Source organism: Belonocnema kinseyi, chromosome 10 (genome assembly GCF_010883055.1).
Source record: "Belonocnema kinseyi isolate 2016_QV_RU_SX_M_011 chromosome 10, B_treatae_v1, whole genome shotgun sequence".
NCBI lineage: Eukaryota > Metazoa > Arthropoda > Insecta > Hymenoptera > Cynipidae > Belonocnema > Belonocnema kinseyi.
Window position 1 is genome coordinate 91,500,930 of NC_046666.1, and position 13,708 is coordinate 91,514,637.

General features: G+C 33.5%; 1 protein-coding gene across 2 annotated transcripts in view; it reads right to left on the bottom strand.

Annotated features, from left to right (window-relative positions):
• The window catches only part of LOC117181654 (adenosine receptor A2b-like), a 191,702-nt gene extending 181,056 nt beyond the window's left edge, over window positions 1-10,646 (bottom strand). For both annotated transcript variants that reach the window (XM_033374550.1, XM_033374553.1), the window contains exon 1: window positions 9,975-10,646. In XM_033374550.1, coding sequence (XP_033230441.1) covers window positions 9,975-10,413 — 439 coding nt within the window. In that variant the 5' untranslated portion in view covers window positions 10,414-10,646. The remainder of the gene's footprint in view (window positions 1-9,974) is intronic.
• Between the last annotated feature and the right edge of the window lie 3,062 nt (window positions 10,647-13,708).

Sequence of the window (13,708 nt, forward strand, 5' to 3'; positions counted from 1 at the left end):
CCGTATCTAGGACCTAATATCTTTGGTCTGAGTTACCCCCTTCATTTAACCTGAGTGCCGCACCCATGCATCGAATGTAGAGCTCAACGTAGGGGACGCGGCGAGTATTGGGGGAAGTGGTGGGAGAGGAAGAAGAGAGTACGCGTCAAGCTGCCTCTCCGCACGTGTTAAAATACTCTTTTTCAATAATTGATATATTGTGAAATAATACGGACAAAAAATTTCTGATCGCACCCCTAGAAATATCAGTTAAAGAACTTATAGAATCCATGATAATCCGAAAATCTATTTGTTGCCTATATTAGGTCCATTTTCTCGGATCGAGTCACATATAAGGATAAATCATTATATACCCTGGCGGAACAAAAGATCTGAATGAACTGAATGGAACCTCTACAAAATACCCGTAAAGACCCCATTGAGTCTCCATTCAGTTCCTTTTAAAAAACTCAAAAAAACAGCAAATTCAACTATTAAATTTTTGAAATTCAGATACTACGTTAAAATTTGCATTAAAAACTCACGGAGTAATCGCAAAACTTTTTCATGCAGCATTAAAAACTTTAAAAATAAAATACCTGTCATTTACATAGGCCGACGGCGACTTCAAGTGCGTCTTCTTTTAGTAGCATTTAATGAGAGGACCATTTCGCTGGCCCCACCACCCACACAAATTTAATTTTTTTTCGGCATTATTTTCGTCTTAAATTGTTGAAATTTTTTCAACCAACTTCAACCTTTAAAAACTACCCCCTGTACGGAAAACACGATGGCGGGGCCAGCGAAATGTTTCGCTGGCATTGACATTATCCAAAATCATCTTTATATGGGTGCATTATTTTTGCTTTAATTTGTTTCAATTTGTGCAGCCAACTTCAACCTCTAAAAATCAACCCCCCGATGAGCAAACGTCATATCGGATCCAGCGCAATGTACCGCTAGTCCCGACATTATCCAAAATCAACTTTATATGCGTGCATTATTTTCTATTTAATTTGTTCAAATTTATGGAATCGATTTCAAACCCTTAAAACTACCCACTGTGCGGAAAGCTGCATGGCGGGGCCAGAGAAACGTTTCGCTGGCCCCGAAATTATCCAAAATTAACTTTGAATGGATGTATTATTTTCGTCTTAATTTGTTCAAATTTGTGCAACAAACTTCAACCCCTAAAAACAACCCCCTGTTGAGCAAACGTCATATCGTATCAAGCAAAACGTACTGCTAGTCCCGACATCATCCAAAATCAACTTCATATGGGTGCGTTATTTTCGTCTTAATTTGTTCAAATTTGTGCAACCAACGTCAGCCCCTAAAAACTACTCCCTGTAAGGAAAACATCATGGCGGTGCCAGTGAAACGTTTCGTTGGCCCCGATATTATACAAAATCAACTCTAAATGGATGTATTGTTTTCCTATCAATTTGTTCAAATTTATGCGATAAACTTCAGCCCCTAAAAAACAACCCCCTGTTGAGCAAACGTCATATCGGATCCAGCGAAACGTACCGCTAGTCCCGACATTATCCAAAATAAACTTTATATGGGTGCATTATTTTCGACTTAATTTGTTTAAATTTTTGCAACCAACTTCAACCCCTAAAAACTACTTCCTGTGCGGAAAAGACGATGGTGGGGCAAGCGAAACGTTTCGCTAGCCCCGACATTGTCCATAATTAACTTTAAATGGGTGTATTATTTCGTCTTAATTTCTTCAAATTTGTGTAACAAACTTCAGCCCCTAAAAACAACCCCCTGTTTAACAAACGTCATATCGGATCCAGGAGGGGTTGAAGTTTATTGTACAAATTTGAGAAAATTAAGACAAAAATAATACATCCATTTAAAGTTGATTTTGGATAATGTCGGGGCCAGCGAAAGGTTTCGCTGGCCTCGCCTTTTTTTCGCACAGGGGGTAGTTTTTTTGGGTGACATTGGTTGTACAAAATTGAAAAAAATGAAAACGAAAATAATGCACCCATATAAAGTTTATTTTGGATAATGTCGGAGCCAGCGAAACGTTTCACTGGCACCGCCATGGTGTTTTCCTTACAGGGAGTAGTTTTTAGGGGTTGAAGTTGGTTGCACAAGTTTTAGTAAACTAAGACGAAAATAATGCACCATATAAAGTTGATTTTGGATAATTTTGGGACGAGCGGTACTTTGCGCTGGATCCGCCATGGCGTTTTTCGTACAGGAGGTAGTTTTGAGAGGTTAAAGTTGGTTGAACAAATTTTAACAAATTAAAGCAAAAATAATGCACCCATATAAAGTTGATTTTGGATGATGTCAGGGCCAATGAAACGTTTCGCTGGCCCCGCCATGGTATTTTCCATACCGGGGGTAGTTTTAAGGGGTTGAAGTTGGTTGCACAAATTTGCACAAATGAAGATGAAAATAATGCACCCAATGGTGTCTTTGCGGGTACTTTGTAGAGGCTCCATTTGGTTCCTTCGGTCCGCCAGGGTGAAACCGTGAATTTAGTTTCTTAATAAAAGTATATAAGCAGTTCGTTATTTGTCTGCACACCAGTGGTGCGGTTATACATCCAAACTACATATTTTTCGGGCATCTTTGAAAGCCATTCACAAAAAGATTGGCATTGCAGAAAAAGAATTTTAAAAGTAAATTTTTGAGCATTTTGGCATTGGTAAAGTGATCTAAATGCATATCATAGAAAATTCCGAAGAAAATAGTCTAAACGATGATTTTTGAAAACAGAATGCATCAACAATGTGCTGCTTTTGCCTTGAGTGTTGTGTCCACCGCTATTTAATAATATTTGTAAATATGAAGAGACGAAATTTTAGCAAAGCGAAATATTGTTTATGCACTCTGCCCGGTAACAAGCGTTGAATTCAGAAAAATTAAGAATTTGTATTCCTATGAATACGCGATTTTTCCTCCGTCTAAAAATCCCCCAACGGGAACAGAAAAAGTGCAACCATATTCCTCTTAATCGACTTAGTAAAATATAACGAAAGCATTTATTTAACCTATTTTTCATTATTAAATCTTTTTATAACTTATAAATTCGAAAAATATGCAAATTTATATTTATTTATATTTCAATAATTTATTTAAACCTCTTAAAAAATGCAACAAAGAAATCTATGCAAATGTGTGAATTTAAATAATTTTAATTCTAGAGAGGCAGAGTTGAATTGGTGAGAATTAAAATTTCAGAATTTACATTCCGCATGAAGGAATTAAAACAACTTATTACGCATATTTTGTGAACTTATTAGAAGGAATTTAAAAAAATCAAAATATGACCACTTCTGAGGAATGAAAAATATCTCTGTGAAGTGCGTTACCGGTACAATTAGAAGGAATTAAATATATTGAAAACACGTTCTCTTTGGGAGAACAGAAAACTGTGCGGCGGTCGCTATGGAAATAGAAGTGAATAAGCTTAGGAGGTATCTCATTCTTATTGTGGCATTTTAGACAGATGGAAAAATCGCGCATTCAATATAATAGAATAATCGATAATCGATAATAGATTAATAGCGATTTGAAAGTTTGTATGAAACTGAACTCTTTTCTAATTATGATTGTGAAATTAAAACTTTTTCTTAATTCTGACCATTTATAATTGAGAAAATATTAGAACTTTCCGAAATATAACACCACCGTTTTCCAACGGAGCTCCACGATTTAAAACCCCTAGGCCGAAAATCAAGTTTGAGCGATGGCGCCTGTCTGTCTACCCGTCCGTCCATAAACAAGAAAACTGTCGAAAAAACGAACGGATCAAATCGAGCTTTGGCACACTTTGATATATTGAAAATGCTACTCAAAAATCGAATATTCCATTTTTGTGCCAAACGACTACAGATACGTAAAAAAGGTAAAAAGTATAATTTAAACCCTTCAAAATTTCTACAATATGGTTTGAACTATTTTTCTACTGGACACGTTTTTCAAGTTTTTTGCATCAAAAATGAATAAGTCAGAAATGCTAATTTTAAACCGCGTGACGACAGATAAGTAAAAAAGTTTGAGAAGAATTGAGATGACGGATGCAACAACTCGACAAGCGCTCGAAACCACATAGAACAGGGCTCGCTACTTCAAGCAGGTGCTGGCTGCCACGACAAGTGTATGACTGCCACCAAGTTTTTCTGTCATTTTTTCTTCGTTTTCCAGGACCAAGCGAAGGGTCACGGTCACGGTAAATTACGCCTCGGCGTCATTCACGCCGGGGGGTCCGAACTTTGAACTCAAATATACAATACAATTTATTTCCAATTTCAATTTCATTTTTAACTTAAAAAGTGAATCAAATTTCTCTGCAAATTAAACCTCAAATTAAAGCTTTAAAAAGATAGAAAAATTTGGAGAGTTTTAAATTAAAATTCAGAAAGAATAAAGAAAAATGACGGCCGCCAAAATCCCTTCTTCTTTACTTTGACGAGTGTAAACTCTACTCTATAATGACCGTGAAGGGCTAGGAACCAGTCGAACGACAAAATTTATTGGGGCCAGTTTGACCTAGTCTCTTATCTGCCACTGGTAGCCAATGCAGTCAATGGCTGCATTCTGGTGAGCCCTGACGTAGAAGGACTGTCCAGCCGGGAAAATCTATCAATAAAAAAAGTGGTCGAAACGTAAAATAAAATATACATTCGTGTTCAACTTGACGCGGCTGACAAATTTTACTCATGAAAGTTTTTGATTCGATACTTATTACTTAAGATTAACAATAAAAACTTAGAAAATTTTCCGATCAAAAACCGTCGTTTTTTAAAACACAACTCGCGATTATTCGGCCGTTTGTTGATAAAAATGCTTGAAATTTGTATGGTGATTCTTAATATATAAGCGATGACTGTAAGCAACGCATTTTTTTTAAAAAGCTAATATTTTTTCGTTTCTTTAATAACAAATTGATTCCGATCGAAAAACACGTTTTGCCAACTTCGACCAGTGGGACGGCCATCGAAAAAATGTTAGTTAAAGTAACATATCGCAAGAAAGTTGTTCACTAGACATTGAAAAAGTTTTTCTGCATATTTGAAGAAAGTCAGTCGAAAATTTTGTAAATGGCAGCGAGTTGAAGTCAACACACGCTGCCGCTGCAGGGCTCCGCTTATCGGCCTTTGTTCTTAAGAAACTAGCCAGCAGCGGCAAAGAGCAGTAAAATGCTCCAGCAGCAGCGTGTTTTGACTTATTTTATTATTTTGAATGCACGATTTTTCCATCTGCCTAAAGTGTCATTATAAGAATAGGATACCTCAGAAACTAATTTATTTCTATTTCTCAAAAGAGAACGTGTTTTCAATATATTTAATTCCTTGTAATTGTACCGACAGATACAGCTGACAGAGTTGTCTTCTATTCGCCAAAAGTGTTCATGTGGAATATAAGTTTTGAAAATTTAATCTAAATCAATTCAAGTGCACCTCTCACAAGTTAAAATTATTTTAATTTACACATTTAAATAGATTTCTTAAATGCATTTTTTAACACGTTTAAATAAATTATTAAAATATAAATTATTATAAATTTGAATATTTTTTAAATTTATAAGTTACAAAAAGATTTCATAATGAGAAATATGTTTAATAAATTCTTTCGTTACATTTTACTACGTAGATTGAGATGAATAGGAATTGAACTTTTTCTGTTCCCGTTGGGGGATTTTTAGACGGAGGAAAAATCGCGTATTCATAGGAATACAAATTCTTAATTTCTCTGAATTCAACGATTATTACTGGGTAGTGTATTCTAATGTATTTTGAGCCGCTGAATCCTAACCCACCTAAGAATTTAGATTTAACAGTAAAATTTTCCCCTAGCCTAGCAAAAATTAAGGGAATTCTGGAATCAGCGAAGGTGATAATTATAAAAGCAGAATGTCTGTACTTTACAGCTAATCAATGCACTTTGCTGTATTTTGAGCCGCAAATGCAAACCTTTATGTTTATTAAGTAGCTGAATTCAAATTTGACCTCAAAATCCATCTACAGGACGTCACATTTCGCATAGCCTATAAGAAATAGTATAAAATTAAGAAAAACTTGAGTTTCTACGCAGGGTATGTCTACCATGTATACACTAAGGTTGATTAAAGTTTGTGGGTGAATATAAATTCTTTATGTATCTTGGGTCGCTTACTACAAGTGTAGCCTCAGAACGTCTCCACACAGTTTTATTTTCCCCCAGCTTAAGGGAAAAAGTGGAAAATTAAATGGAAGCTTAGGGTATTACGCAGACTACATTTGCGTGCACAAAATACCATAATTTTCCCCTAGCTTACGGGAAATAGTGGAGATTTAAGAAAAATATCAGGTTATAATTAGGCAGGCCCTATTTATTCAAACGAAAGTCTAGAAGTAATTAAATGCAGTCTGCATAAGACCTAAGACTACTTTTTGAATTTTCATTTTTTCCCCTGAACTAGGGGAAAAGAGAATATTTCCAGAGACCTTTTGAGGCTACGCTTGTACTACCCTACTTGAAATTTCTATATAGGTTCCTATATAGGATCCTATATAGAAACCTACATAGAATCTGATTTTTTGCATACGTCATCTAAATACAGTGAAATTCTGATACTGCACCGACTTTGGGGCTGACCTTGTGGGTAATTATCTAGCTAGACGGCCATTTCGTAGAAAACGCTTTTCTTTGTTAACGCCAGAGCGACCGTCGCTCACCCCGCGCAACTCCTTTTACTCGTATTTGAGGCACGTCGAAAAATCTCGGAAAACTCTATCAGAGGGCCCCACATCTAGGGTTCATTATATTATTCGCTTTTGCTGACTCTTTAAGAACGATTTGCATATGATGAAAATCACCTTAATTCAGCGCAAGTATTCCCAGAACACAAATAATTTGATTGTTATGTGTTGCAATTAATATGAACAAATTTAATGCAAAAATAGAAAAATATTGTAATCTTCGTTGCAAGAAATTTAATTTTGATCAAAACGCTGTGAATCATTGTGAGAGTGATTATTAATCACGATTTTTATGAAACAACAAAGATTAAAATTGGTATAAACAACTGTTTGCAACAATTGGGAATTTCTGGTTTTTTTCTATTTCGATGTTTCCTTTATCATCTTAATTGATGCACATATTCGGAAAAATTATATATTTTTGATTATATTTGTTAACAGAAAGCAATGATCGATTTCGTAAAGAAATGAAACAAGTAAATATAAAAATTTAATCCGCAAAATAATTGATTATTTCCCAAAATATCTAAGATATCGGTATCTTAACTGATTTAGAGGAATCCAAATTTTAAAAAACCGCTTATTAAAATATGTCGCTTAAAACATTTTTTTAACCATATTTTATTGGTTATTTTATATGAGAATAGTTATTGGAAATCTTTCTTATAAAAGCTTTAAGCATTGATAGTGAAAAAAGTCTTTTCAGTGCCAATGTGCCAAAGCTTTGTATTGATTTATTTACTTTGCTTATAATATTAACACTTGTTATAATGTAACAAATACGATCAAACCTATTTTATCATTAAGAATATTTACATCAATTCGGATGATGAAGAAAAATCCGAAATTGCAAAACGAAAAATTCCAAAATTTGCCACCAAAAATGTCTATAACAATTGCAATTGTTAACCTTTTGTATAAATTGTTACTTAAATCACTCTCACAATCATTCAAAGTATTTCCAGATAAGAACAATTTGTTTCTAAAAAGAATTGCATTTTTTTGAAATACATGAATATTTCGTGATACTTGAAATTAAATAATAACAATTGTTTATAGTTACCTTCACATAAAAATGGTCACTACAAATCTCTCTCTCAAAAACATAAAGCTGTTTTATTGAATAAAAAAATATAAATACGGAAGCAATCAGTTTTTACAGTCAGTTTCACAAATCTGTCAAATTGTTTTTAGTGACCTGTTATTTTAACAATTTGTCGCATCATTATTCACAAATTACATGGTAGATATTTCACGACAATTTTTCACCGTAAAAAATTATCTATCACCATTCTGTTCAGTTAAATTTTTTTTATGAATCATGAAATACTTTGTTACTTTCGGCATATTATTAATTACATTTTATTAATAAGTTCGAAAATTTTACGTTGATACTTTTATTTGCGGAGCACAAAAATTTGATTTTTTTAATCCTACCTCACCCTTGGAATTCAAATAGAATAACACTTCAATTTCTAAATAATAAAATAATAACAACATTTGTTATGTATCTCACATGGAAGTCGTCATGAATTACTGAATTAAACGAACAGTAGCATCGAAGAAAAATAACAACAACAAAGTTTTTGCTGTATTGCGTGCAGCTGATAACGATACATACTGCGCAGGTCCGAGATTGTTAAATTGTAAAATAAAAATTGTAAAATAATTTTGAAATGCATTTGTTACTGAAAGGTGGCGACCTCGGGAACGACTTCGGAATACGCGCCCATGCCATCGTGGCACACAAAAAAAGTTCTCGCATTTATAACATATCTATATAAGTCAGCTGAAACAGTCATGGAGCAAAAAGACGTCTTGCTCCAGTAAACTATTAAGTGTGCGCGTGGATAGGTTGCGTTGTTGCGACTTTACGGGCGAACTGAGCAAACGAATCGGATCGGTAGCATGTACCGATCGTTCGGTAATGTCCACTGCACTAGTATTTGAACCTCCGTTCTGTAGATTTTACATATCTTACAGTATGTAAAACTAGGGATTAGAGGTTCATTTTCCTAAATGATAACCATTAAATTGACCTTAGTTTCATTGTGACATTTACGAAATGATAAGCGGTTTTGAGATTTTCACCCCCTTATCAGGAGCAGTTTATACTGTTACGGTTACAAGAAACTCTCTACATTTCTTGATAAGTAAATATTATATTTCTTTTTTCTGCGTGTTCGCAGATCCAACATAGTTTCGACAGGCTTGCTCACGAATACCCCATGTAGGTTACCCTTCAAGGGTCAATAAAGTATGTGAGTCTTATTTATAGTAATGTTGAATTCGTTTTTGTATTTCAGGAGGAGGCGGAGGCAGGGGAGATTTTATATTTTCTAAAGCAACGTCTTCCCTGGCGGACCGAAGGAACCGAAAGGAGCCTCTACAAAGTACCCTTAAAGACCCCATTGAGCCCCCTTCGGTTTCTTCTTGAAAAACTTAAAAGAAAAAAACAGCAAGATCAACTTTTAAATGATTGAAATTCGGATTCTACGTTAAAATTTGTATTAGAAACTCACGGAGTAATCGCAATACTTTTTTTGCAACTTTAAAAACTTTAAAAAATAAAACACCTGCCATTTACATGAGCCGAAGGCGGCTTCAAGTGCATCTTCTTTTAGTAGCAGCTAATGAGAGGACCATTTCGCTTGCCTGGATGCTAACGCCACGAAGTGAAAACCTCAGACAATAACGCTGCGATGCAAGAGAGAGCAGTTTAGCAGTATCGTAGAGGTTCGAGAAGAGATGTCAGGACAAGGTAAAGGATTTGTTAAAATTCTCATTTTTATATTATTCTTATCGGGGAAGGTATTAACCCTTTGCACTTGAGGAAGTTGACACTTCATTTAAACCGAGCGCCGCCACTCGAGTGAAAAGGTTTAAATTGGTATAAAATTAGACATATAAATTATCACATATATTTATTTACATTCATACGCCAATTTCGAATTTTATTTTTAAACTTCGCGCGTGACATGCTACTTGAGCTATTATGGATGCGCTAGAAGTCACCTTTAGCAGAAGATAATGACATTTTTCAAATTTTAAACGCGGGGAAAGAAGTATTTCGATTACGCCGTGAGTTTCTAATGGAAATTTAAAAATAGAATTTGAATTTCAATAATTTAAAAGTAGATCTTGCTCTTTTTTGAGTTTTTAAAGAAGGAACTGAAGGGGGATTCAGTGGGGTCTTTAAGGGTACTTTGTGGCGGCTCTTTTCGGTTCCTTTGGTCCACCAGGGTTTTTACTTAATAAACCCAATAAAAATCCAATAAATCTCACCTATAGCTGTTTTTGTCCTAACAGTTCTAGAATATCCCATAGGATGAAGGATAGCCCAGTATCGATCGATGGAAACCGCCACTAGGCAGAAAATACTGATAGTGCACAACACGACTAGGACAGATACAGTAAATAGACACGCATATAAGTTAGTAGGAAGCCCAATGCTGGCTAAAATTGCAAAAGGTATTGCAAACAGGCCCACCAATAAATCCGCAGTAGCCAAGGATATTATATAATAATTTGTTCTTCTCCGAAGTTTGCGCTCTCTACTAAACACAATAATAACCAATCCATTTCCAATCACTGCACAAATTGCAACCAGCACTTCACACACTGTATAAGGAATATTCAGTTTCGAACCATATTCAGTATCATTTAAACTGGTAACGGTATAATTTAGGAGCCTGGATAACTCAGTAGGATACAGAGCTTCCATAGCAGAATGCAAATGTTAGTGTTTGCAAATACAGTTTGTTTCAAAAACTTTTGTTAAGTAAGTTATTGCTCATCTTTCTTGGTTCAAGCTTTTGGCTCATGACGGTTTTAATCATCTTTTAATTCACTGCTTCTGAATGAATGAAATTTGTTACAAAGGGTTGAATAGATCGGTCTGTTTTCGGTCTTGTTTTCTGAAGGAGGATATCATCGGAAAAGTTCAGGATGTCATAGCCACCTGTAGATGAAGATTTTACCCCCCCCCCTCTCCAGGAATATTCTAGTTGCTTTTGCGGTATATACGGTCAAACCACGTTCCTCATACGTATGTCGTTAAGCTCATTACGCGAATCGCCATTGGAGCGCATTTTCAGCAGCAAAGTGCGATTGAATCTGTTGGTAAGTGACGGACTGCGCGCTGTTGGGATTGTTCTATTACATACGCTTCGACATCTTATCACGAATATGTTGTCACTTTCTAAATCTCATGGAATCTGGCCTTCCGCCCCCATTAAAGCAAGAGTATACAATCGATAGGAGACTCAACATTTCATTTCCATGTATACCTCTACTATATTTTTTTCTGGTCCTTCCTCATTTTCCATTGGCCACTTAATTCCTTTTAGTTGCAAACACAAACTGCAGAATATAAGCTACTTCTTCATTTGTTAACTTATTAGGCGCTACTTGATTTCCTAACTTTCCATTATTCTTTGCCTTCCTTTTCACTTATTTCTTTTATTTTTCAATTTTAAACATTACCGAATTTTCGGATTTTAATCTTGATCCTCTTTTGTTCGCTCTTTAAACTAGATTCGCAGTTCTCTGCCAATATGTCAATTTTTACTATTTTATCTTTAAAAAACTTCTGCACTACTATTCAATTTTTTAACCATATTTAATAACTTTACCCTTGGTTTTTTTCGAGTTTAAAAGTAATTAAATTTCGAGTTGAGTTAATGATAAGAAAGTTTAAAGCTCAATGAATATAAAGGAGTTAGTGAAAAATCTCTTTAGAAAGTTGATTGCATAATCCTTAATTTAATTAACTTGAAATCATACAGTAAAGAACAGCATCGATGGATGAATATTCGTATACATTCACTAATAGAATTTATTAATTTATCTGTATACAGCGCCCTTCCATATAGGTATAGAAAGTTCTTGCGAACTTTTAAAATCCATTTTTGTGGTAAGGCTTTTTTCTTTAAGGTATGAATAAAGCTTGGCATTACTTGCACTTGAATAAATTAGTAATTCACTCACGATATTGAATAATAATTTATGTGATGATTTTCAGATTGTTGATTAAAAAAACAATATGTTCAGGATAGCTAGAAAAATGTTGAAAGTCTTTCTATTAACGCGTTACGATAATGAATAAAAAATAACATGTTAATGAGATAATAACGATAGTATGATTTGACAGGTCGAGGTTAAACATGCGCCTGACTTTTCAACCCTACGGCGCGCCGGTGTGTTACTGACTGTTTCTACTGATAGAGAACGAGAAGGCGCGAGCGGTAGTAGTACGAGTGGGCGGTTCGTCTCACAGTGGTAGTTATGTATCGTAAAGAATAGGTGATAAAGAAGTCGACGATACACGATGTAGAAAACATTACCAAATTTTCGTTAGACTAGAATATTATGTGCGCACGCTTACTTTTATACTCATTTTTATAATTTGCTCAATTTTCTAATAACAATTCATTTGTTAAAATTTTCTGATGACTTATATTTTTGTAGAAATTAGATTCTGAAAGAATGAATTCAATGTATCAATGCATCGTAAAATGTACGAGTACTATTATTAGGGAGCGTTCATAAATTCCGTAACGTTATTTTAAGCACTTTTACCTTCCCACACCCTAACTGCAGTTACGTAATATTTTTTTTGTATTATTTTTAAAAACTTAACAGGCGTTTTGTAAATAAAAATAGATTTTGAGAATGAAGTGCGGCATAGAAATAAATAAAACAATATTTTGACGTAACACAACAATGCTTTTTTGATATTTGTTTAGTTACACACATTTTTAATTTATTTACAAGGGAAGAAGTATCAGGATTTTTTCAAAGAATTATATAAGTTTTATCATTTTCATGAGACACTCAGGAAAGAATTTTAAATATTCAAGATGTGTCAAGAAAAGAATGCAGAAGATTTAAAATATATATATTTTATTTTACAGGATTTTACAAATTATTAGAAAAATTTCAGTTTTTTAAAAAGATATTAAGATCTTTTATAATTTCAGAAGAAATAATAAATATTCCATAAATTTTCGGAAATGCTTTCAAGGTTTAAAATATTTGAAGACTATGCAAAGCCTCTTAAATTCCTGAAAATATTTGTAAATGAATCCAATCTTTTCTTAAACTGGTGAAAAATCATTTAAAGTGTAAAAAATTTACCTCAAATGTTCAAAAATTTCTTACGAGTTTGAAGAAAATTATAAAATATTTGTGAATATTTCATATTAGCCAACAAGAAATCTAGATTAAGAAAAATATATATTTTACGGGATTTTACAAAATAATAGGAAAAGTTCGAGCCCTTTTAGAATTAAATATCTACACAATACTTCTTCAATTCTTAAAAATATTTTTATCTGACTGCAATTTTCCTTGAAATTTAGAAAAGTTATTTAAAATCTAACCAGCTGTCTAAACTTTTAATTAAGGGCATGTGATACTTTACCATACGGGTTTTCAGTTTTTCACACATTTTGTTCACAAATTTTAATTTGAAAAAAAAAACATCAGTGTCCAGACGTTTGCGTTTTTAACGTCTGGCTTTCTTTTTGTTTAAGATCTTTCCCATAAATCTGCATTTTTTTAAATCTTCTGCAGTTTAAAAATCTTCTTTATTCTTGTAAATTTTCAAAACATTTATAGAATTTTATGGTTTAATTTATTTTTTATTTTTTAATGTTACAAAATTAAAAAATTTTGCTTTAAAATCTGGTACTCTTTCTCGAATTTTAAGGAAATATTTGAGGTTTTAAAATCTTTTTCGAATTTTCTGGTAAAGCTCATTTTTCCAATTAAAATTTTTTAAGAAATTGTTTTGGGAACCTAAAGAACCGATACCATTATCCTGAATTTTCAAAAAAGTCGTAAAATATCTTATAAATTTTTATTGTTTTTTAATGGTGTTAAAACTTGTAAATATCTCTTAGATTTACTAAAATTTGTTCTAAAATTATTTATTTTGGCACGATGTTGCTTTAAACACTTGTTAACCTCTTTTTTTACTTTATAAAATAATATGAAAATTTTTTGAATCTTTTTTA